The sequence below is a fragment of the Anopheles merus genome, chromosome 3R (assembly GCF_017562075.2).
Source record: "Anopheles merus strain MAF chromosome 3R, AmerM5.1, whole genome shotgun sequence".
NCBI classification, from domain to species: domain Eukaryota; kingdom Metazoa; phylum Arthropoda; class Insecta; order Diptera; family Culicidae; genus Anopheles; species Anopheles merus.
The window spans coordinates 35,173,538-35,198,911 of NC_054084.1; the positions used below are offsets into that span (position 1 = coordinate 35,173,538).

The 25,374-nt window shown below is 41.1% G+C and overlaps 1 protein-coding gene across 7 annotated transcripts in view; it reads left to right on the forward strand.

Moving 5' to 3' along the window:
* The first annotated feature begins 1,351 nt into the window (after positions 1-1,351).
* Positions 1,352-25,374, forward strand: part of LOC121595652 — a 61,410-nt gene continuing 37,387 nt past the window's right edge. The window contains exons 1-2 of one of the 7 annotated variants that reach the window (XM_041919780.1): positions 1,352-1,662; positions 3,673-4,544. In XM_041919780.1, coding sequence (XP_041775714.1) covers positions 3,859-4,544 — 686 coding nt within the window. In that variant the 5' untranslated portion in view covers positions 1,352-1,662; positions 3,673-3,858. Of the gene's footprint in view, positions 1,663-1,686; positions 1,790-3,256; positions 4,545-25,374 lie in introns of those variants that run through there. The other 6 variants (XM_041919778.1, XM_041919779.1, XM_041919781.1 and 3 more) reach the window with 6 other exon arrangements.

Sequence of the window (25,374 nt, forward strand, 5' to 3'; positions counted from 1 at the left end):
TATGTTTTAAAAATAAAAGAAAACTTTAACTCATTAATGAAAACAATAAAAATGGAATTGAACTTAGGTCGACCATGGTACAAACACTACATCAATAACATTAGACCACAACTACTTCATGAACATAAGTTGTTTTCTTTTACTTTTAAACCCTTCAAATATAGCACAATGAACAAAGAGATGTGTAAAAGTTCATCGATACGTGTGAGAGAGTAGGGCTGATGAATAGAAAAGGATGGCATGAGTTTTTGTTCATTATCCCCGAAAAATTTCGCTTGGGTAGCTCAATGCAAACATTTCCCGATCGTTTTCAACTCGCACAACTTAAACACATTAACGTTACTGGTTCTAGACCCGTACGAACACCAACAAATCACAGAAAATCTAGCGCATTAATGGCTTCGGCAGGCCTTAGACCGCTTATCGGTTGTTGTTTCGAATTAATAGAATCCAAACAATTGGTGGCATTTTAAAATTTTTGTCTATTCTACAGAACATTACTAGAGGGCCAATGTCGAGGGACTGTCGTAAATAAGTACGATCAAATAACATACCAAGCTACGGATAAATAAATTTAACTCATTAGAGGCCTAAGTAAGACCTAAACCGACCAAATAACAAAAGGAAGGACAATACTTTGAATGATAAATATACGAAAGAAAGTTTCATGTTTCATGGCTTTTATAATATATTATTACTATTCCGGAACAATTACATATAGACATAAAAAATACACAAACAGATTTTTATTTCTTTTGGCACAACAACCGTTGTCAATCAAGGCCTGCCTATCACTACAAGTCTTGGTTTTCAGTGACTTATTTATTACTATAGCAGTCAGTCAGTCACACGTAAGGGAGCACGGTTCATTCGGGGCTTGAACCTATGACGGGCATGTTGTTAAGCCGTACGAGTTGACGACTGTACCACCAAACCGGCTAAACAGAGTTTAGTTCTACTAAAAACTTATGGTTTTCCATTAATTATCATGAACTATCTATAGATTTGCTACAAACACTACTTCATATTTCTGAGTGTTAATGATCGAAAAAAGCCTTAAGTCTTAAGATAACACAAAACCAACGCAGGTTGACTTAAATGAACTGAAGACAAAAACCAAAACCAAAGTCAAGAACGAAACGATTAAGCTTTAACGTTAAGCATTTCCATTAAAAACGATTTTAAATGCTTCTTTTGTAGATATAATATAATTTATATATTTTTTTATCAAACTCCTCGTAACAACTCGCAAAATAACTCACACACAGTATTAGCTTGAAATGAACCGCAGCCACAACCGAACGATCCACCACCAACGAGGTCACTTTTCATCCTACCCGCACCCGTTCGGCCCGGCACACGGCAAACGAGAGCAGCACGGTCGCTCTCTTCAGCTATTTCTACTGACTTCCTCGACCAGATACGTCGGGTTTTCGCGCGCGTACAGACCGCCCTCGAGAGCTCGAGGCAGGCTCGATTTTCTTCATCACATCCCATCCCGGGGTACGTAAAGAATCGCGTACGGCTAACATCATCGCTACAAAGGAGCACGCTCCTCGTACACAAAAATGTAGCAACAGCAAAAAAAAAAAAAAAAAACACCAAAAGGATATCGAATGTGTGTGAAGTTCAAGAATTCAAGCATTGTGTGAGTTGAGATTGGTAAAAAAGAGGGAAACAACGTTAAAAAATACGTTCACAAAGTGTAAACGGAGTAGAATTAGCAGATGGGAAAGAAAACGATTGTGAAGATTGCGCGAGAACATAAAGAACGCAAGAGGAAAGAAAGGTCAGCGTGAGTGGAAATGTGATTCAAATCAAATCATACGCTTGAATGAATTTATTGTGCTGTCTGTGGCCGCGTGCAATCCACCCCCTCGCCCCCTGGGTTTGCGTTGAAGCGTGAGCATATTATCTCACCACCTTTCCAGCTTTTCAGGAGCTAAGACGGTGGCGTGTGAAGTGTAGAAGTGTCCTTCTGGCCGGGTGCAGTACCATTTTTTTTTCGTCTTTTTCTCAGTCCACCACGAATTGGTTTCGATCGAGAGTAAGTGATTATGTGTGTAATTTAGTAAAAAAAAGCCCTCCGTAAATGTGATCGTGTTTTTTTGGCCCTCCGTTTTCATCACATTACCGTTCGTTTACTTATCCACTGCTGTTTGACCAGCTTAAAGTGAATTTTCTGCTCAATCCGTGCTTAAAACTGCGACGGAAGCAAAAAAAAAAAAAAAGATTAAATCTTGTCAGTGATACGCGGTGTTGTTAATTTTTTGTATGATTAAAACGTGGTCTGCCCCTATCTGTGTGTGTGTGTGTGTGTGTGTGTGTGTGTGTGTTTGTGGTTGGGGCTTGCTTCAAGAGACAGTGTTCCCTCCTTTCCTCTCTGGCCGTCCTGAACCGCTCAAGGATCCCAATATTTTATTTCGATCCTTATGCGCCCTGCTTCTTGTGTTGCTTGTTCTTTTCGCCCAATTCGCCCAGCCACAGTGGGGAACGGATGAGGTAGATGATTTTATAAATAATCACGATCGTTAACGGGGATTGCGTTCCGTTGTGCTGTGTCTGTGTGTGTGCGCGCGCGCGTTGTTGCATTATTCATTGATTGTTTGTTATTTTTATTTTATTTTAAATACATCAGTGTTTTGGCCTGTTCTTTTCATAATTTTCACAACAGATAATGTTTCTCTTTGCTTCGCCCGAATAAAGCACAGCTGCGGTGATGCTTGCGGGCAAAAACCAAACCAAAAACCAAACCAAAACCCATTGTAAAGTTTGTTGCTCAACCAAAAGAAAGGCAATACAATCGTGTATTGGAAGAATGACGCTTTCGAACTTAGCTCATAATGTACTTTTACTTTTTTTGGGGGGAAAGAGGTAATGTGCAATGGAAAATGGACGCACGTTAAAGATTGCGCTCCCTTTTTTTTACAATTTGTGAAAGGGAATCATTAATAAATATTCCTTATTTACACACTTATTTAAATGAAGCTTCTCGCTTTGTAAAATAAATCATTCTCCCTTAAAAAGTGAGTGTAATTTAACAAAAAATAGTTATAATTACATCCTAAACCCACAGCCCACGGAGTGCTTAATGTCAATTCGCACCCGCGCGAGCAGTGTGGGCGCAGACAGAGGAGAGGATCGTTATCATTGAGGTGAAGCGGAATTCGGAGCAATGGAAACTGGGTCCGCTCGGTGGTGCTGCTGAAGGTAAATTCTCGTTCCACCTCCAATGCGTTCCGATCGATCTTTGCAGGAGAAATGCTGTGTGCAGTACGTGTATGAGGCGAGTGCAATTAAAGAATCTTGGTTGAAACTTGGTCAGGAATAAACCAAACGGATCGGTTAGTGCGAGTGCCAAGAAAGGAGAAAGAGTGAGTCAGCGAGAAGAGGAGTACACATTTCCCTCATTTTTCCTTTATTTTTTTTTTTTTGAGCACACACATGTGTGCCTGATGTGTTTATACTGTAAAGAAGAAGAGCGTGATCTCGTTCCCCCCCCCCACCCATTTGCCACGCTTTCGATCTGATTGATCGATGATTGACAGAGCCGCAGACAAGGTGGGCTCCACGTGCCGAGTGACAAGTGTTTGCGTGTGTAGAACACGTGTGTTCTAAAGTGCCGGTCCCGTATTTATTTCAAAATTTCTTTCGCTTTGGCTTCGACGAAAGGAGCGTAAAGCAGAGTGAAACATAATCATTGGAAATAGAAATCTATACAGTGAATTTAAATAAAAACCCGCGCAAGGCTACACACGAGCGTTGTCCCGAAGTGCTCGTGCAAGTGTGCTAATCAGTGTGTCTAAGTGTCGTGTGTGTGTGATCGTTGTTCTGTGTTTGTCTGAGCCGGGGTTAATCATGAAATCATCCATGGCGATTACGAAAAGTGCGGCCTTTCGGTTTCTGCTGCTTCTGCATTTATTTTTGAAAGTGAAAATGTGTGTCGGCTTCGTCGATGCGGCGTCGGCGGTCGGGGCCGCCGGTGACAGTGACATTAATTATGACGACGACAGTGACGAGTGGCTGGGTGTGGCGGGCGGTGGAGAGGGGACGGCAAATCGGGTCGCCTGGTCCGTACCGTCTTCCTCCTCCTCTGCCAGCAACATTCCGCCGGCGCCGGCCAATTTAATGCGCTGGGAGCCTGCCCGCGACACCCCAGCAGCGGGCCGGTACCGCATGCATCACGTTCGGCATGAGCAGCACTACTTGAAACAGCGGCCAGCAAAGGTGCCAAATCCTTCGACGGAATCGACGCTGGTGGCCGCCGCCGAACGGGACCCGTACCGGGCGCACACCGTGACCGGGGCAGATCAGCAGCAGCAGCAAAAAGCGCACCATCACAGTCATCATCATCATCATCATCACCAGCAGCAGCAGCATCCTCGCTCGCATCATGCGCATCATTACAAGCACCATCGGAAAACGGGTGTCGATGGTTCGGAGGAGGAAGTGGGCCCGATCATCAGTTCGTCACGCACCTTCTCGAACGAGCGGAGGCATTGGTTCGAGCAGGGAAGCTTCAAGGATGCGTGGAACAGTATGAGGTAGGTAGCGGAAAGAGGGGCAAATTGGGAAACAGGTACATCACACCCAAAATTGCTACATTGTAGCGTTTTAAAACAGCCATTTTTAATCATCATACCGTAAGGGCAGCTCTTATGCAGCTTTTAAGCAGCGTAGAAGTTCCACATGATATAAGCAAGATTTTTACCGCAAAACAAGAATTGCTATTGCTTTTTGTATTGTATTGCTTTTTGTGGCAAATTTGGTTGATTTGGAACGTCTTTAAAACCTTATATCTCCCAGGGGCGTTTAACTGCTTCCCAAAGCGTCTAAATCCACATCAGTAAGGTTTACGTTCCAGATCTTGGCTTAGAACATGGATTGAAGGACATCAAAGTTTTTTTTTAATTCAGATGTTAAGATCTTTGCAGTCAACAATGCTCAATATCTAGTTAGCGACGTGACTTTATGAATATCATGGACGTGAAATCCTCAGAAAAGCTCCAGTTGAAGATCACGATCACTCCTTATCAATTGGATCATCAGAACCAGGACTTGGACTGTTTGCTCCGAACACTAATCGTAGAATAGATTGCAGGCTTAAATAAGATGCATGCTGGATATCAACACGGGTAATATAAATGGTCACTTCAGAAGATCTCCTGATAATCATGTCTTCACCTCAAGCAACCTGAAGATCAAGTATAACCTAACAATATTCCTTACAAAATCGATTAGCTGATGATGGTGATGATGCTTCACCGAGAGCCTTGATATGATTACCTCTGAAATTAGATCCTCATGACTCAATCGGTTTGCATCGTAAAATTCTGATTACTACGGGGGCAGCTATAATGACGTGCTTGTTAAACTCTGATCGATCGAGCTTTGCTGCTAGTTTGTAGTGCAAGATCATCGTTCAATCAGTACCATTCAATCTGCAACAAAACCCTATCAGTCGATAATTATAGTGATCGTGAGGTTGATTCAATGCCGGCTACTTGGTAAAGCGGCTAGAGTAAACAAATATAGAGTAAAATGTAAAGAGAGCGGATCTTGGACGGTATTCCTTTTCATTATTTTTAATAATGACTCAAGCGGGAATTTCCAAGATCTGTTTTTGAACACGCAAAATAACAATTGTGCAATAATCGCGTTCTGGGGAAATTATTCACCTACTTGAAGTTGAAGCGATCTGCCGCACTAGAAACGATCGCCGCGCCGCTGGGGCAGATGAGATGACCTGCCTGCCACTTGCAACTGACCCGGCCTGATAAGCACCGACCATTGAAAGGCGCGAAATATGAAACACCGTCGTGTGGTGCGCGCAGCCGATCGCAAGAAGATTTTTACAAAGTGGAACCATGACTCACTTTCCATTCCGTGTGCGTGCTTCATTGGGTGCGAAAATGTGTGTTGTTTCCCCCACCCCTCCGCTTGCCACAGTAACACGATAACTCATCCGGACGCGCACTCGCCCAATGGACACCACACCACACCAAAGGGAGATAAGACGCGAAGGTAAATTGAGTCATCTTGAGAGGTTTGCGTACGTACGCAAGGGACACACACACACACACTTTCGCCCGTCGGTTGACAGTTGAATGGGGAATTGTTTTTGGGGTGCACGATCATCCACTGTCGCAGCACCCACCCTCGCAACACCAATGGGAGGAGGGGAAGGCGCATAAAGCATCTTAATGGAGCGATCGAGCGGGCCACATACAGTGGCCGGCAAAATAAAGTGGCCACTACTTACATTTTTACATTTTTCTAATTTTTTTCGTTAAAAGTGAAGCTATCTTTGTGTTATATTTTTTTAAACAATCTTCATTCTTTGCTCTTAAATGTGCAATCAAAATTTATTGAAAAAATCAAAGGTTTACCAGTACCAAAAATATTTTTAAAAAAATTAGTCCAAATCACACTGACAAAAAAAAGTGCCCACTATGCAAATCGATCAAACTTATCGTTTTTATCGTTTTGTTTTGACAGATTTTTTGTTGACATGAGGTGTTTAGGCAAGCGACCGGTTGCATGCATTAGCATTTGGCATTGAAGTGGATTCGTACTTTAATTTTGGACAATTTGCCTCAGTTGCACAAAATGGAAAACAACACAAAACAAATTCCTCTGGCTGTCCGAAAATTAGTTGTTCGCGATGTTCAGAACGGGGAATCACATCGAGCTGTTGCTGGCAAGTATAGCATCAGCAAATCAGCAGTTGGAAAAATCTTTAAAAAATATAGTACGTTAGGTTCAGTGGTAGATCGCCCAGGCCGAGGTAGGAAGAGAATAACAGATAGCAAAACAGACACCAGGATCGTGCGCGAAGTGAAGAAAAACCCTAAAGTAACAGTCCTTGAAATCAAAAATACACTTCAGTTAAATATATCCGATCGAACGATTCGCCGTCGCATCATAGAACAGGGGTACAATAGCAAATTAGCCAAGAAAAGACCCTTCATCAGTAAGGCTAACAAATCAAAACGGCTCAAATTTGCTCAAGAGCATGCGGATAAGCCGCTCGAGTTTTGGAAAACTGTTCTTTGGACAGATGAGTCTAAATTTGAACTGTTTAACCGAAAACGGCGGTCCCATGTGTGGTGTAAACCAGGTGAGGAGCTTCAAGAGCGCAACATCCAAGGAACGGTGAAACATGGAGGGGGCAATGTTATGGTTTGGGGGTGTTTTTCTTGGGGAGGGGTAGGAAGCCTGGTGCGAATCAACGGCATTATGACAGCTGATACTTATATTACCATCCTACAAGAAAATTTAGAGGTATCTCTAATAAAAACAGGTCTAGAAAATAAATTTGTGTTTCAGCAAGATAACGACCCCAAACATACCGCGAAGAAAACAAAAACTTTTTTCAACTCATGTCGCATAAAACCGCTTGAATGGCCTCCACAAAGTCCTGATCTAAATCCCATCGAGAATTTGTGGGCCATTCTCGATGATAGAGTGAAAAAAACTGGCGTAACTAATAAAGATAAATATTTTGAAGCCCTAGAGAACGCCTGGGAAAATCTTGACCCAAATCATATAGAAAATCTAGTGGAGAGTATGCCAAAGCGCTTGCAGTTAGTCCTAAGATCCAAAGGGGGGCACATAAAATATTAAATAGTTGTTGTTTGTGTTTAATAAATCAATTTGTTGAAAATAATTCATGTGGGCACTTTTTTTTGTCAGTGTGATTTGGACTAATTTTTTTAAAAATATTTTTGGTACTGGTAAACCTTTGATTTTTTCAATAAATTTTGATTGCACATTTAAGAGCAAAGAATGAAGATTGTTTAAAAAAATATAACACAAAGATAGCTTCACTTTTAACGAAAAAAAATTAGAAAAATGTAAAAATGTAAGTAGTGGCCACTTTATTTTGCCGGCCACTGTAAGTCACCTTCACGCGTGCACGTCCAAATGTCCAAAGGGATTTGCACACCTCTTGCTTGCGTTAACCTTTTGCCGCGACTGTTTATCCACAGTGCGCGCAAATCACGCATACCGAGGAGGCATCCAAAAGGGTCCTTCTTCCCGCTCGGCATGCATGCAAGGGAGGTTTTGCATACGGAATGAGTTGTTGCGTTGGTTTCCAGTTTGTTCCTTTTTTTTTGTTTGTTGAATCGCCGGGGTTTTGCGCTTTTGTTTCGACCGCTGGCTGACACGCGGGATGCTTCAAAAAGCGCGCCGTTGCGTTTATGATGGCATACAATTATCAATTTTGCATGCATAATTTTGCTTAAATATTGACCGTTCGAAGCAGTTCGGCGTGGTGTGCACCACCAGAAGCGGCGATCGAGAGCCGGGACCGGCGGCAGACAAATGTGGCTAATTTTTATGACACTGCCACAACCGGTGCCGCTTCCCTGCTGAGAGTGAAGCCCTACGGGGTGTCTCCTGCACCACCACCACCACCACCACTACCACCACCACACACCACTACCAGGCTGGCAAGCAAACAGCAAGAAGGTACGTTTTTGCAAGAAGAAAACGAGCGTCTTCGCGAAACTTGCGCCGCGATGCAGCAGCCCGATGTCTCATACCGTTGTGGCAGCTGTGCAAAGAAAGTGTCATCATTAAAGTCAGTAAACCTCCGACAAACGATGACATGGCAGGCCTGGCGCGCGGCGCGGACTGGCTGTTTTGCTCGCGCACGGGGTGACGCATGGGTTCGATCTGCAAGAGAAGAAAAAAAAAACGAAGGAATTTTGCAATTTGCGCGCGTACTTGCGAACGACTGCACTCGCACTCGCGGTTCGAGCAGGGAAGCAGAAAGTGAAGTGCAATTGTTGTGTGAAGGACCGTACCTAAATCAATGGACTGTGAAGCGAATTCGTGCTTCGAACAAGAATGATCCTCCACATCAGCCAAAAGGTCCGCACCGGTTGTCGGTGTGGGGTGCGATGCGCTCGATTAAAGAGATCCTCATTTTCACTTTATTAACTCAACGGGCAAGTCTTCGCCGGTCTGTTTTTGAAAACTCAGGCAAACCGGTGGTTTGCGATCGTGGGCAAGACAAGTGACATTTTTGCACACACACACACACACACACACACACAAACGGAGAGGATGAGAAATAGAGTTATGTCGGGTGTAATTGTAAGATCACGATGAATGGATCGTGGGATGGGTCAGAGTTTGATGAGGGGAAAACTGTGGGAAAGGAAACCCTGAGGGAGGAATCCAACCAACAGCCAAGCGAAACCTGCCCCCCTCTCGGGTGGTGGGATGCAAGTGAAAGGAAAAGCCCCGGTAAATCATATTAGCAGAGTAATTAGCGGGACTGCAGAAACTCGTTCCCTTTGAATGCCTTTTTCTTGGTGGCTTGTTAGGACTTTTGTGTCGTTGAGATGATGTGAGGGTGCATTTACACTGGGCGAGATACGTGCGAAGAGAGTGCAATTTGAGAGGAAAAGTCGTAATATATCGGATGTTTCGTAAGATATTGGTTATTTGAAGGAAATGAACAGTTATTGTAGGACAAGACAATAATAAATATTTAATATAAATTACCTTTTGGGATATGTTGATGTCAAAAACGGATACAAAATGGATGCTTCATGCACGATCGATCGATAACAATATTCATAAAAATGTTTCAACAATTCATTGTGATGCATTTCATTTTTGTATGATATTCAAATTGCGTAAATTGAGCATAAAAATAGGCAAAAAAAACACACACACATGTCCAAACAAACATCTGTCGATCTTCTCACGACCAAGACATCACTTGAACTTTCACCAACATGTAAATCATGTTCTTCAGAAAAAATATTTGCAAAAAACCAAGGCTTAAACCAAGATGATGTACGGGGGAAAAAAATGTTGCCCGTTAAAATTCAAGAATCAAGATAGTCTTACCGTGTGGAATAAATTACCTTTTCGCCAACCAACCAACCAACGGTGTACGCTCATGAATAAAGGTAAACACAGCCGTAGCTCCACTTCACGGACGACATTCTCCGTCGGTCGAAGTACTAAAATACACATTCTAAGCGTACATTAGCAGCAGCAGCATACGCGCAATAGCAATGCAGAAAATGTAGAAGAAATGTAAACAAAATTGCAAATCTCGGCATATGAGTGAGAGTAGTTCTCGGGTGCATTTTAAATGGGGCTCCCTGTTTGAATGCTTCTTATTTTTTTTCGCAGTATGAATGTTTTCCGAAAGAAAGTGCAGAAACCCATATGCACTTATTACACAAAAAAACGAGAAGCATTAAGTTGTTGCTTTACCTTTCCTGTTCAGCCACTTCTCTCTATCAGCCCTTCCCTCTGTATGCAGTCAAGCTAGTTTGAATTTACCGTGCGAAAGAGCTCATGATTCTTGGTTGCACATTCACGATAAAATAGTTGTAGCAAAAGGCAACCACCAGCAGCGAGGATGGTGACTGCAGCCAGTGCAGGTGCGTTTGTTGCCTGTCGGGCCGGGCTTGTAAGACAAATTTGACACTATTAGCAGCAGCAAACGCGGGGAAGGCAAAACATTTCAATTTCAGGTTTCCTTTGGGGCAGTGCAGACACAGGCAAATCCCTTTTCAGCACCGCACAACAACCACGTGTTGTGTAATTGGTATGCCGATGTTTATATGTATATTTGCCTTTGATTTTGACCTTTGACGGTTGCAGATAGTGATCGACGAAACAACCCAATTGCTTATTGACAATGGCAAAGGCAATAAGGAACGTTTGTCAGATTGAGATATTAATCGTTCTCGTTGGATTGCTTAATTTGTTGCCCTCTTTTTCTGTGCGGGTCGGGTATTTCAACATGCAGCCGATCGTACGAATCATGATCATATGCCATATTGTATTGCACGCTCAATTGTTTGTTAAAGTGCATCAACTCATCAAGCTCATCAATCACGATTTCGTGTGCTTTGGCTAGGTGGAAGATGATTTAATAAGACCAAGAATAAGCATTACCTCATCTTAAAGGTAATTTCGCAATTCATGCTTCTCCCTTTAACAAAAAAGAAATAGGAAGTGCACACAAAACAAATGAACGATTAAAATTCTTTTTACTTCCTTTCGAAGTTGAGCTCTGCCCGAAGCTTGCTGAAAGAATTTTTATCATGCAATCGAAACAGAAAAAAATGACTCATCTTGATTGCACTCACACACAACCGGAGGGCATAAAAGAGGTCAATATATTGTACGCTCTTCACAGCGCGCACGACGTGGGAATTTTGTATGTTTTTCCTGTTACTTCTTAATTTTACCACGATTTTTTTAATAAAAAAAATCCTCCACTGTTGATTTGTTGATTGAGGCACACGTCTTGGTGGTTAATTCACGACATCCTCTTGTAGTTTGCTTGTCGTTGAACCCGAGGATTACAAGAAGAAGATGGAAAAAACACCTCAGAGAGATCTTCTGATCTTCGCTAAACAAACATCGGTCCGTTTGGGTGTTAATCGTTTTGGCAAAGTGTCCTTTTTCCCTCCTCTCGTTTCTTTTTAAATAATCCCCATCAAATTGAGTGAATTAATATAATCCACCCCTCCTTCTAGTGGCATTAACCTGTCATCATTGCCACTTATTCATTCCTAGTACAACAAAGTTCAGTTAAATTCGGTAGCAACAACCCACCGTGACAATAGAAAAAAAAACCTTATTAATTTAGAGCAAGAAAGAGAGACAACAAGAGAAACATTTTTCCTTTCGTTGACTCTTCTAGTTTGCGTGGTTTATATTTAGACATTGCATCCAACATGACATGAGCTAATCCTGGCCAGCAACGCGGTGGGAGCATTATACAAAATTTATGAAACATCTCTCTCTCTCTCTCTCTCTCTCTCTCTCTCTCTCTCTCTCTCTGTTCTTTACATTGAGTTTGCATGATCTTTTTTCTTCCTTGCTGTGCCCTGGTAACGATCAATTAATTTCATTTGAGTTGCAAGATGAGTCGCCGGTTTTCGACGACGATGACGTTAAAATTGAACGGAACGGAATCGAAGCAAAAAAAAAAATAAAAAAAAAAATTGAAAGAAACAGACACAGAAAAGTGTTCTCTTTGGGGCTCTTTGCGCTTTTAACCATGTTTGCCGTCGGGCGTGTGATTTAATGCGCCACTTGAACCACGGTTCATCGACAGCGATAATTCGTTATGAGAAGCAGTCACACACACACACAGTTTCGGTCCCCACCCCACATTTGGCATGCGTACTCATTGGGAAGGCAATTAATTTGAATTAACCACAAAATATGCCGGGCTTTTTTCTCTCATCTTCCTGTCCTGTCGTTTGCACAAGTACATCATCTTCATCTTCATCATCATTGGAACGGCGTCGGACAGTTGAGCACCTCAGAGTAAGTAGTGGTGGCGGCCACGAAAGAATGTGTTTTTGTTACTAACGGGAGCAAAAAAGCCCCAAATTCTATCACACACACACATGGCCACATCTGTGCATTCCAGCGCCTCCAAGAATGTTGAGTAAATAGCAGAACAAAAAACGATTCACATTCTGTTTCGCTGTTAACTCGGAAGGGAAGTGTGTGTGTGGCTGTGTGTGGCCCTAACACAGAAGGTAGTAGTATATACTCTAGTCCAAAGTGGGTGAGAAAATAGCGAACATGGAAGTAGCAGTGGAGAAAGGAGGGCGCGATAAACAGCGAGAATGTTAGTAAATTGGATTAATTACAACTCTTATCTGGTGACTGCACTCTCCTATCATAATGGGGGGGTAGCCGAAGGAGCATGGAGGTGTCCCACTGCAATGCATTAGCAAAAGCAAAAAGTTTCAAAACTGGTGCACGACATTTTTCCCCCCTCAGTACCTTCCTTTACAAAGGAAAAACAGCTGTCTCGTTGCTTCCCTGTCCCCGAGTTGGGAGTGGCGTTACAGAGAAAAACCATAACAACATGACCCAAGCGCATCGAACACGAATACGGTGTAGAAAGGGGCCGCCGCGGTGCGCAGTGCGCTATGTGTGTATGGGGTTGTAATTAATATTAATAGTCGCCAGGGCCCCGGCTGCTCTATCCACTGAGCCCGAGAGCTCCTAGAGCGAGGTTTGGTGCTGACGTTCTGTGATGGGTTTTTGTTTGGAAGCCGTTTGGTGGCTACCGTATGTCCACAGACAGGAAAGTCGTCCCTAGCCCCCTATTTACTAGATCGCGTGGCTAGTATAAACAGGAACCGAGCAGTCCAGTGGCCGGCAAACAAGTGGATCGTTGGGATCAGGAGAGTCTTCAACGGTTGATATGACAGTTGAAATGGAAATCCAGGAAAAATCCTGGAAATTAGCTGATACTTCTTGCAGCGGAAACAACTCGATTACATAGAGGTTGGATCACTGGATAAAACCAAAGGGATGAGGCTTTTAATTACTAATCTTTCTATAAAAAAAGCTCTAACCACTAAGTTTAAACGTAGATTCATAACCTCCGACAAGAAGATACTTTTAAAAGTTCTTCCATTTCAATAATATGAATTAAGAATGTAAATTCAATAAAAAAATGTAAAAGGATCAGTGGATGAAATATAACTGTCCAAAATAAGTCCAAAATTATTCAATATCTTAAGCTACAATACAAAAACAAATACTTCCTTAGAAGCAGTGTTTAGTGATTAGTGTTAGTCTATTTAAAAGAACCAAGATACGGCAAGATGACATCTGTCAGAATTCTTTAGTTTTCTTTTAGTAGGGTAACTGTACCAAATTTTGGGCAGGGTAGCTAAAAACGTGAAATTCTGCACAAATGCGGTAAAAATTTTCACAAAACACAACGTTGTAGTGAAAGCTTGCTTATTTGATATTCACATACGAAGTTTCACACCATTCATTACGTATTTTTCAAAATATCAAATAAATTGTGCTTTTTTTGGGCAACTTTGCTGTCAGCCAATGGTTCGGCAGGTTTTGTGATTAAGAGAATCAGAACAGTAAAACAATGAAAAAGTGGTGTATATTAAAGATTTTATGCTTATTATTATTTATTTATACTTATTCTAACTTGTTCGGAATTTTAAAATCACGATAAACAAGTTATTTTTCACTTTAAATGCTGCCGAAAATAGGTACACCGTAAATGTTCTTTTTTGACAGCTCAATGTTGTGGGCTGCTGCCGGAACTCGGAACAATAACACACCTTGGATTTGGCTGAATATTCCTTTTAAAATTGATCAGAGCACTACATTGCGTATGTCGGCACGTAATATGACCTTTCTTGTACCAAATATCACCAATTTTACGACAAACAGTGCACTAACTTAAGAGAAAAATAAATATTTGTAAGCCAGTTCGCACCGTGCGCTATAACCATCGAACTGTCAATTTTGTTCAATGGCTGCTCTGTTTAAACGTCGCATCAAAATGGCTGTTAAAACGGACCAAAATAAGCAACATAAAATTAATAATTAGAGTGATGTTTAACACCAATCTTAGGAAAGTAAGAGTTTTAAATTGCTTTAATTTTTTTTTGTACATATTTACATTGATAAAAACATTTTCTGATCCGTATTCGCGCTGCCGAATATAGGAACAAACTGCCGAAAATAGGAGCAAAATCAATGTTTGCATTTTCACGAATATTTATGAAAAAGAGCTTTGAATCGGCAAATGAAAAATAGTGTAACATACTATGATAGTTTATCAACCAGAATAACATAACTTTCATTAAAAATGATAAAAAAATGTTTATGTGCGAGCAGTTTTTGTGAAACTGCTGCACTAGCGTGCCGAAAACTGGTACAGTTACCCTAGTACTAAATTAGCTTGAAAAAGTTGTTGAACTTTTCATAAGTTTTACATCAAAATTTCCCTATCCAAGAAGCCCTAAAAATAATCGTCGATACTTGACCCTATTTGCTGACCCCTGACCACCCAACTGCCAGTTCGGTTCGGTCGGTTTCAAATGACACACAAAGCAAAGCCGAACGAATGATGGACGCTCCGATTTCTGGATGTCTGCAGGCGCTCCAACGAATCTTCCCCGTTTTTTTACATCTCCAGCGTTGTAAAAGCATCATCATCACTTGCATCATCATCATCATTCAAGAGGAAGCTCGCGGGAGCGGTGAAATACAAACAGTGTGAATAATGTGCTTCAAAATTAGTTCATTGCTTTATTAAAAAATTAGATCCCGAGAACCTCTCCCCCGAGCCCGAGAGATAAGGGCTCCCGCCACTGATTGTGATTAATCTCTTCTGTGTCTCATACGTGTGTGTGTGTATGTGTGTGGTTCTTTTATGCTCCGCCGGGGGCAGCACAGAAGAAGTAGCAACACCAGAACATGCACAGGAAGTCTTGCTACCTATCTTTGCTTGCATCCCTCCCTCAGGGCAAAAGATTGCCACAAGATAAGGCACGGCAAGTGTTGAACAAATTATATGCGTATCTCCCAACCAGAGCCAGAGCGAGTGCTTTACGAAATTGCCTCCCGGCTCGCTCCCATATCTCGAACACAATCGAGCGCGATCTTGTTTGGATTCCGTTTTGAAATCTCGGCCCATTTAACGGATGCTACAATCCGATCGCTCGATCGACATGGAACGCATCGCCGATCGACACTTTTCTGAAAGGGAGGAGCCTTTCCCGCACATAAAAAAAGGATAGTGCGTGAGATTTAACCGTGAAATTGATACAGAAAGTTTGCTACGACGATGACCTGTCGCAACATCAATTAGGCGGTCCTCCCTTCGCTGTCTCAGCTGCGCTTTATGGTGCCGCCAGTGCGTGCTCGCCTGTATATCCATGCCAATCACCACTACACGCTCAAGAAATAAGTCACCGTAGGCTATGGAGCGGCGCATTAAACCCGATACCGTCTTGACCTGCTTTTGCATGAAAGCTTTTTGCAAGCTTTTAGTCGACCACCGCCAATGTGCCCGACTTTTGGGACCGGCAAAATCGATCAGAGTGTGGTGTCCCCGGCGGTCGATTCTCGGCACAAATCACCAACAAACACGGCACATTAATCCGGATGAATTATAGCCATTTTGGGGAACGTATTGCCAGCCAACTGGAAAGAGCTGAAAGGAATAAGTTTGCATAAGTGCGCTGGATTTTCCGAAATGGGGAAGCGCGCCAATCCCGTTAAATGTAGACCAAAGCGCAATTAAGCGCTGATTGATTGACGCTAAACTGCACGGACCACCGGTGAGGGGGTGGCGAAGAATAATTTACGAATAGAACACGCTTGTCTATATTCATAATCTATTTTTCCTGTGCTCTTTCGGGGGCGTTGTGTTCATAGAACGTATCCCCCCGATAGAAAAGAACACATTTCCATACATTAAAATATCGCGCGCTCGTTTCCCTTTCGTTGTGTGCGAATTCGCACAGCAAAACCGCCAGTAAAACGGCCCCTGGTACAAAGACAAATGGCACTCTTCTAGGACAGTAAGATGGTTAATGGTTTATTCCCTTATATAGGGGTGAATTTGTTTTCTTTGTCTTCTTGTGTCAACGTTAAAACAAAAAATCCGCCAAAAAACTATGAATCAACTGGCCGAAAAAGAGGAAAGACACATAAAAGTCCATACCATCAGCAGAACCATCTGTGGTCCACAAAAAAAATGAGCACAAAAGGAATGGATTATCTTTTTCGCTCTCTGTGCGTGTGTGTTCGCGCAGTCGTGGATGAAAATGGTCTAGATTTGTGAGAACAAAAACCCAAACCCGCGACCGAGGGCAGGATGTGGGATATCGAATTCACGAGCATGATTTGGGAGTGGGGTGGTTACGTTTTGGGTTGCTCGATTTTTTTTTTGTCTTTATGCGCTATTTGTCCTTTTTTTCATTGAAGAATCACAGTAGGAACAATCGCAACACACACACACACCGAATAAAATGAGAATAAAAGAAATTGGAATAAATTCAACCACGAAGACAATGGAACGGATTGACTGTGCTTTAAAAAGATGGTTCGGATGGTGAAGCAGTACAAAGACATTCCCGGCTAGAACAAGGCGTGCGGGGGGAACATGGGGTCAAACGGACATGTTGAGGCGTTTGCTCTGAAGCTTTCGGTGAAATAAATACACTGACACTGATATTTGGAAAATGAGTTTAGCTAAAGGATCCTTATTTTATGATATACTGTTAGTCTTAATAACAAAATTACGTTTAAAAAATCTAATAAATTCTAATGCAAAAATATTGTGAGAGGTAAATGAGCATACACTATCCAGTTGATTTCAGATTCAGATCAGTTGACTAATCAGTTAAAGGGCGTTTCTAATTGTAATTTATCCTTTTGCAAATATCACGATATGAGCGGATCTTTCCTTGAAGGTAAGAATTAATCAAAATTGTGAAATTGGAATAAATGATATTTCAATGAAAGCCTTCAACGGTATATTCTCTACATTTATAACTTCTACATTTATATCAAATTCGATGTCCAGAGGATTTCAAAGGACTTCACATGAAAACAAATTAAGATGGTTAAATTTTTGATGAAAATTACAGGTCTTCCCCGATATACGACATACTCGATATACGCGATTTCGTTATACGCGATACTCTAAATTTGACAGTTCTTTGAGCAAATTGTACCGATTTGTCATATCAATTGTCAAATGGAAAATAAATTCCCTGTTGATTGAATTTCTAAGCCATTTTCAAAGGTAAGACATTGTAATCTTCGGTTGGAATCAGATCAAATAACGAATTTAGTGGCTAAAACCTACAACTTTAAGAAAAATTCCAAGCGTTATAATTTCACTGAAAATCACGAAATTCGACTGACGCTAATAGTCGAGAGACGCTATTGCCTACTTTCCGCGTTAATAGCGTATATCGGCAAGTACCTGTATAGACAGATTTATTGATTTATAATTTATTAATTTATCAAGCTAATTTTACCGTCGCATTTGGTTTTATTTATCGATATTTATGATTATTATAATTTTTTTAATCAAATTTAGTTCAGACAAATATATTTAATTTTTTTCATTAAGTAAAAACTAAAAAGGAAAGTAAATAGAAAAATCAAAAATTAAATACCAAATAAGCATACCCAAAGGTAGAAAACTGAACATAAATTTGAGAATAAATTTAATCATTTCAAAGTAACGAAGTGACGTTTTAACCGGCAAGTATAGACAAACATTCACTTAAGCTGTTCTTAAAAACTGTTATTTTCCCTTTCCCATAATTCAAGATCCGATATCAATATCCGAAGCTATCTGTCGCGCACACGAAAGTGTCTTTCGGAGCAGCAGCTTAAGACAGGCACAGTACACGCCGACTTAAGCACAATAATGAACGCACCAACTGGTTCTTGGCAAGTAATCGATTCATTAGTTTATTCAATTGATTTTATACTCTAAAAATGCTGACCGTCGTCGATCAGCATATTTTTCTTAGTCTATTCTTCTTAGCCTATTTTCCATTTAATCGTTAAACCAGCGCGCATCGCTGGCGCGTTGCATAACGTAGCTAGTCAGCATTTATTGACCTAGCAACGCTTTGTTTTTTAAGCCTAAATTGTCGTCAGCGACATCCCTCCCCCCGTAAGTCCTCGTAGGGGAGTTACAATTCTAGGTTTAAAGTGGGTGGCCTGCATGGAGGAGGACCAATATTTTGTTTTAGATATTTCTTGATTAACATCGCGGAAACCAAGATTACCGTAATAGAAACACTTAGTATGGTTATTGAGAAAAGTACATAGTTACTAGTTACCGATTCTACTTCGTTAGACTTATCTTCTTTTGATATGCTTAAATTTAACATGGGTTTAAAATATGCTCTAACTTGCTCAGATTTTATTAGCATCGTCGGTTGTATTTCGAACTTGCTCGTCAAAATGCTACAGTCTAGTGACAAGGTTATGATTCCGATTGAGCAGCTTGGGGTAGTGAGTGTTTTGTTACATTTTAGTAATATCTTATCAGGGTTGGTAGAGAAGGACAGAATACTGTTTGGATTTGTAAGTTGTATAAATTCAGTGACTTCTGGCCCTATTTCCTTTGAACTACATCTGGTACCACTTTCTGTGTGTAGTAATGCTGATGCTATGCAGTCTGGTTCTCGTTGTATTATTTTCTCAGAAGATATGTAGTGCGATTCGTTCAGTTTAAAAATTTCCTTCGGGTATAAGTAACTAGTTTCGTTGATGGCTATTATTTTTTCATGTATGTCTAAAATCGTATGATTGGCAAAGTTTGGAATGGCTATGACTTTAAACATCTCGTAATTTTCTATCGATACAATTATGTTTTTGATAGAAAAGACTATTTCACCCTCTTCTATTCTCCTATTGGTTATTTCCGAGTATTCTAAAACGTTATAATGACTTGCCATCTTTCTTCGTATAGTTTGTTTTAACATCTCTTCGTCCTCTAAATATAATTTGGTTGAATCTATTTCGTGATACTTATTTATCATGTCTTGTACTAGAGCGGTTGTAAGCATGATCGTTTCTTGTATATACTTTGTTAGAACTTCATTTTTGTTATGCTTAAATTCCTTGCTGAGAACATCTATACCATCATAGAGTTTGTCTATTCGGTGACGTAAATTTTCTGTTAACTCATTGTGTTTTTTATTTGTTTGGGTCAAACGTTCGGACACATGTGTAATTTTTGTATCCTCTGCTGCTCTGAAGGCTGCTAATTGCTCGTCTATGTCGTCTCCCCCGAACATGAAATCTTTTAGTATACCAAATATTCCCCGGGAGCGTTTTGTCCTTTTGTGACTTATTCCTTGGATTAGTTGAATTGCATGGTTGCATTCGTGCTGAAGTGTAACTTTTAGATCCGAGAGTTCAGAGTCCGTACTATTAACGGAGTTCAATACTATGGTTAAGTGTTTTTTCAACGTTTGTAACGTATCCGTATCATTTTCCGGACGTGTCCCCGTATGGAATGTCGTTTCCCATGCTCCTTTTTTTAATAGGAGTGTCCCAATATGATCAAAATATATTCCTGGTTCAGGGATAGGTACGATCGATAAGCATTCGACTCTAAACAGTGCGGCTATGTATATTGTTATTTTAAGGATGAGCTCCATGATACGGGCCTAATTTTGAGCTTTTTCCTTTTTGGTATTTGACTTGCTAGTTCTTCTGCTTTAGCTTTTATAACGTTAAGATTTGTTTCTTTCCTTTTTCCCCAATTTGAAAATGTTTGATCTCGTTTTACCTCGAGTACTGCTAGTTTTACAGTTGGCCTGTTAACTAAATTATTACCTACTTTGATTCGTGCTGAACGAGTCTGTCCGTCTACGCCAGTTACCAGCTCGCAGATTCGGCCTTTAAACCATTTTCCTTTCCTTTGTTCATCGGGAAACGTGACAATATCGCCTATTTGTAATGGTTTGGCCGGTTGAGTCCACTTCTCTCGTTTAGAAAGCTTTGGGAGATACTCAGCTATCCACCGTCGCCAATATTGTTGTGTGATTGCCTGGGCCCTTTTCCAATCGGACCGTACCAATTCTGTTTTGGTGATATCTGAGATATTCGGCTCTGCCTCGCCGGAAACAACCTAGCAAGAAATGAGCTGGAGTTAGGGGCTCGTCATCTTCTCGTTCTAGTGTTAAGTGAGTCAATGGTCGATTATTTGTTAGGAACTCTATCTCAGTTAGTATTGATCTGAGAACGTGTTCTTTATAACTCTCAGCCATGGGAAGCAGACTCTTGATTTCTCCAACCATTCGCTCCCACGCACCTCCAAAATGAGGGGCGCCTGGTGGGTTAAAGATCCATTCTATGCCTTCTGAGGCACATCGATATCTTATTTGTTTCATCTCATTGTCGGCTCCGACAAAGTTGGTCCCATTATCGCTGTATAGGAAAGATACCTTTCCTCTTCTGTATTGCAAATTTTTTAAGCAAACAATAAAGGTGCTTGCCGTTAGATCAATGGCTATTTCTATATGGATTGCTCTTGTGGTTAAACACGTAAATATAACACCCCACCTTTTTTCTGACCGTCTGCCTATCGTAACGAATAGGGGGCCGAAGTAATCTACTCCACAATGCGTAAATGGTTTTTTAAACACTGCTGTTCTACATGTTGGCAGTGGTGCCATTATTGGTGGGATTGGTTTAGCTCGTGCGTTTTTGCAGTATTGACATTTGTTTATTACGTGCTTAAGACTGCTTCTGAGATCTATCACCCAGAATTTTTGACGAACTGCAACCATCACTGATTCGCTCTTCTGGTGGTAGTACCTCTCATGATAATGTTGTAGGATAAGGTTTGTAATGTGATGCCCTTTTGGTAGGACAATAGGGCTACGTGCGTTAAATTGAAGAAATTTAACGTGTTCAAGTCTTCCTCTAGAACGCATGATCCCATCTTGGTCCAACATAGGGCACAGGCACCTAACTTTACTGCTGCCATTAATCGGGTTCTTCAATGAGAGTTGTATCATCTCCGTTTGAAAGCTTTCCCATTGAGCCTTTTTTATTAAGTGGCGCTCAGCTAAGTCAAGGGTAGCTTTATCGATTGCTGTCGAAAATGACAGGGATTTAGCCTTACTTTTTAACCAATCCAAGTACTTTAGTGCGTACGCTACCGATCGTTTTAGACGGTGCCAGTTGGAACACCATTCGACGGAAATGGCGTCATAATCTATTCTTTCCACTGTTCTCGAAGTGTTTACCCTTTTCCGGTCTTCAAATGTGTCCGGAATGTCTGGTGTTAGTGTTTTTATTTCTAAATTTTTGAGAAAGTCGGGACCATTTAACCATATTGACTTTTTCTTACAAGTTTTTGTAGCTTCGTCAGCAGGGTTTTCTGCAGATGCTACCCAGTTCCACTGCTTCGGAGAGTTGAACTCCAAAATTTCTCCGATTCTCAGGGCTACGAACTGATTATATGTTCTAGGCTCTGAGTTAAGCCAAGCTAGAACTGTTTTTGAATCGGTCCAAAAGAAATCTGTTTGAACCTTTAACCGCAATTCCCTCTTGATTGATTCGTTTAGGCGAGTGCCTAGCACTGCCCCTTGCAATTCAAGCCTAGGGATCGACAGTGGTTTGGTAGGAGCGACTCTTGATTTTGCGGCCACGATACTTATGTCGATGCCTAAGTCGTGGACTGTCCTAAGATACGTAACCGCGGCAAAGGCTTTTTCTGACGCGTCTACGAAAGTATGGAGCTCCCTGATCTTTACGTTATTTCCAATCGAAAAACATCTAGGTATAGATATGTTGATCGAGTTTTCGATTCGGTTTATCCAGTTTTCCCATTTTTCCTTTATGGACTGTGTGATTTCGTCATCCCAGTCTAGTTTAGTTTTCCAAAGATCTTGCATCAAAATTTTACCTTCAACAGTAATGTTGGCAAGATGACCTAGAGGATCGTAGATTTTCATTATATATGAGAACATCTGACGTTTCGTTAATTTTTTAATATCTGCCTTTTTAAACTTGTAGGCAAAGACGTCAGACTCTTTGTCCCAAATCAATCCCAACACTTTATCGAAGTTTTGATTTTTCTCCTCTATGCCAAGTACACTTTTCTCAGATAACCTGTTGGTTGGAATGCTTTTCTCTACTTCTTTTGAGTTGGAAAAGAAGTTTCTCATAAAGAATTTAGCATCATCATGTATTTTACACACCTCCGAGATAGTATTCACGGCTGTATCAATATCTGGATAACTATCTAGGTAGTCATCTACGTAGTGATTTTCAATAATCGCTTTTACTGCCTGGGGATAAATATTTTTGTAACGCAGTGCGTTCTCGTTCTTCACAAACTGAGCACAAGTTGGTGAACAAGTTGCCCCAAATGTCATCACTTGCATAACGTAAACTTGAGGAACGTCAGAAGGCGATTCTCGAAATAGAAATCTTTGAGCGTCTTGATCTTCCCGTCTCACCTTTACCTGGTGATACATTTCCTTGATATCTCCTGAACAGCCTATTTTGTGTTCCCTGAAGCGGACTAGCACTCCGAACAGGGACGCAGTAAGATCTGGGCCGGAAAGAAGTTGAGAATTAAGGGATATATTTTGATTTTTTGCAGCCGCGTCGAATACTAAACGTGGTTTGGGAATGGGTTTATTATGGTTTATCACGGAAAAGTGGGGAATATAGTTTATTTTCCCGTTCAATTGCAGCAGTTCCATTGGTGTCGCCTTACGTGCATATCCCTTTTCAATGTATGCGTTTATTTCTTTATGATACCATGATTTTAAGTTTGGATCCCTTTCCATTGCCTTCTCTTGACTTTTTAAGCGCGTAAGCGCTTGTCCGTAACTATCTGGCAATTTAGGATTGTCGGTTTTCCATACTAAACCAATTTCGTATCCGTCGCCAGTATTTTTAAGCGTTTCTTTCATAATCTTTAACGCTCTTTTGTCTTCTTCAGAGGCACGGGTTGGAGTAGGTTTAACTCCAAATTCCTCTGTAGAAAAGAAACCACGCAAGATTTGCATCATGTTCTTGTTTTCTTCTTCGTACGTCTCTGTCATCACAAATGAGTTCTCTGTGACATTTGGCGTATTCGTTCCCCCAAAAATGACCCAACCAAGCCTCGTTTCATGGGCAATTGGTTCGTTTGGTCTACCTTCTCGATATTTTGCACCATGGCAAAGATACGAATGTGGAAGGCCTAGTAGCACGGTAGGCCTCGCATCTGCATAGCTAGAGATACTAATGCCTTTCAAATGTTTAAATTTTCTTTGCAAAAACGGAGCATCTATGCTTTGAACGGGAAGGTTAAGTTCCCTTACACTTCTGAGACCTTTAACTTGGAATTTTCTTTTGTTAGCTCCCTCTACTGTTATGGGAACTATCCTACTTTCTGTCTCTTTTTGAATGCTTCCGTCCGTCCAGGAGAGAGTTAGCGGTCTTTTTGGTCCGTGAACGTTTAGTTCTTTTCGGACACTTTCCAAAATGAGGCTAGTTGAAGAGCCAGGATCCATGAATGCATAAGTTTCGAATTTTCTTTCATTGTGGTGCAAAGTGATGGGCACGATCTGATAGAACAGATTATTCTTTTCCTGATGGCAATTTATTTTGTTTGTAGGTTGCCCTTCTACCAGATTTCTTTTATGAAACATACTATGATGCCTTTTGCCGCAACCGTACACATTACATTGTGGTGGTAGGCGACAGTTTTGGGCGTTATGGTTGCTGTACTTGCAGCAATTGGTGCAAATTCTATGCCGAATGAAAAGAGATAATTTTTCATCGGGCGTCTTACCGTTCAATTGTCGGCAACGAGTGGTTTCATGAAGAAATCCACAAATTAGACATATCGTTTCCTTTTCTGGCCCTTTATGACGATGCTGCATGTTTTGACGGTTCGACCTTTCTTGTTTGGCTACTCCTTCGTTCGCGGCCAGTATAATGGCCAGTTCTTCAGAGGGTTTCAGCCATTCTGCTAGGTCTTCTAGCGTAAGATTCTTATTATCTTGTTTCCTACTTATTGTGTGTTTCAACCATTCGTTCCGAAGTTCGGTTGAAAACCTTGATGTCAAATCGTTTAGCAGCCTCTGATCATTCAAAAAACCTTCTTGTTTCAACAACACCATGTTATCAATGAGATTGCGCAAAGCGTTGGAAAATTCTAAAAATGCTGAGGGATTATCTGTCGTTATGTGCTTTACTGCTAGTAATTCTAACAGTAAAGACTTGTAAATGCTTTCAGCATTTCCAAACATTTTGTCGAGCCTGTTTAATACAAGCGGAACGTTTTCTGGGTTAAGCATTAACCCGCTAACCGCACGAAGTGCTTCGCCTTTCAGATGCCTTTGCAGCCTATTCATGTTTTCTAAATTTGAAAACTTACAGGCCCGGGAAGTTTCTTCGTAGGCTTGTTTAAATTGAGGCCAGCATTTATAGCTTCCATCGAAATCTGGAAGCTTTGAAAGTGTTACTTTCGAGTCCTTAGAACACAACGATTGAACCATTTTGTCTAAACTCTGAGTTAACAGTTTTACGTCTAAACTTGTCATTGGTTTTTCATTGACATCTTCTGATTTTTTGTTTTGTATCTCTTCTTGTAGCCGTTTTAGCTCTTCTTCTATTCTTACTTTTTCTTTTTCTTTTTCTTCTTCATTTGTCATTTTTTCTTTCAGCAGTTTTTGCGTTTGCATTAGTGCTGACCTATATTCCTGCCGTTCAACTTCCCTATCTTTACACTTTTTGCATAAAAAATCTTTAACAGGTGATTTTATATCTAAGCATGACAAATGAAACCACCTGTCGCAATCAATACAAGTTATCAGTTTCCCTATCTCATCTGGGTTCGTGCATAATTTGCAGTGCCCATTCGGATTCTTTTTAAAATCATATTCCATCTTGAACTCACCCTGGTTCAGATCCGCTTCAGCAGAGTCAACTCCTATTCGGCTGGTCAGGGACGGCTGGATCGGGAGTGATGTCTTCACTGCTGCTTGTTGGTCTTCTCAGGATCAAATACGACGTCTTCTGTATTACGTGCCGGTTGCCCTCAAACCG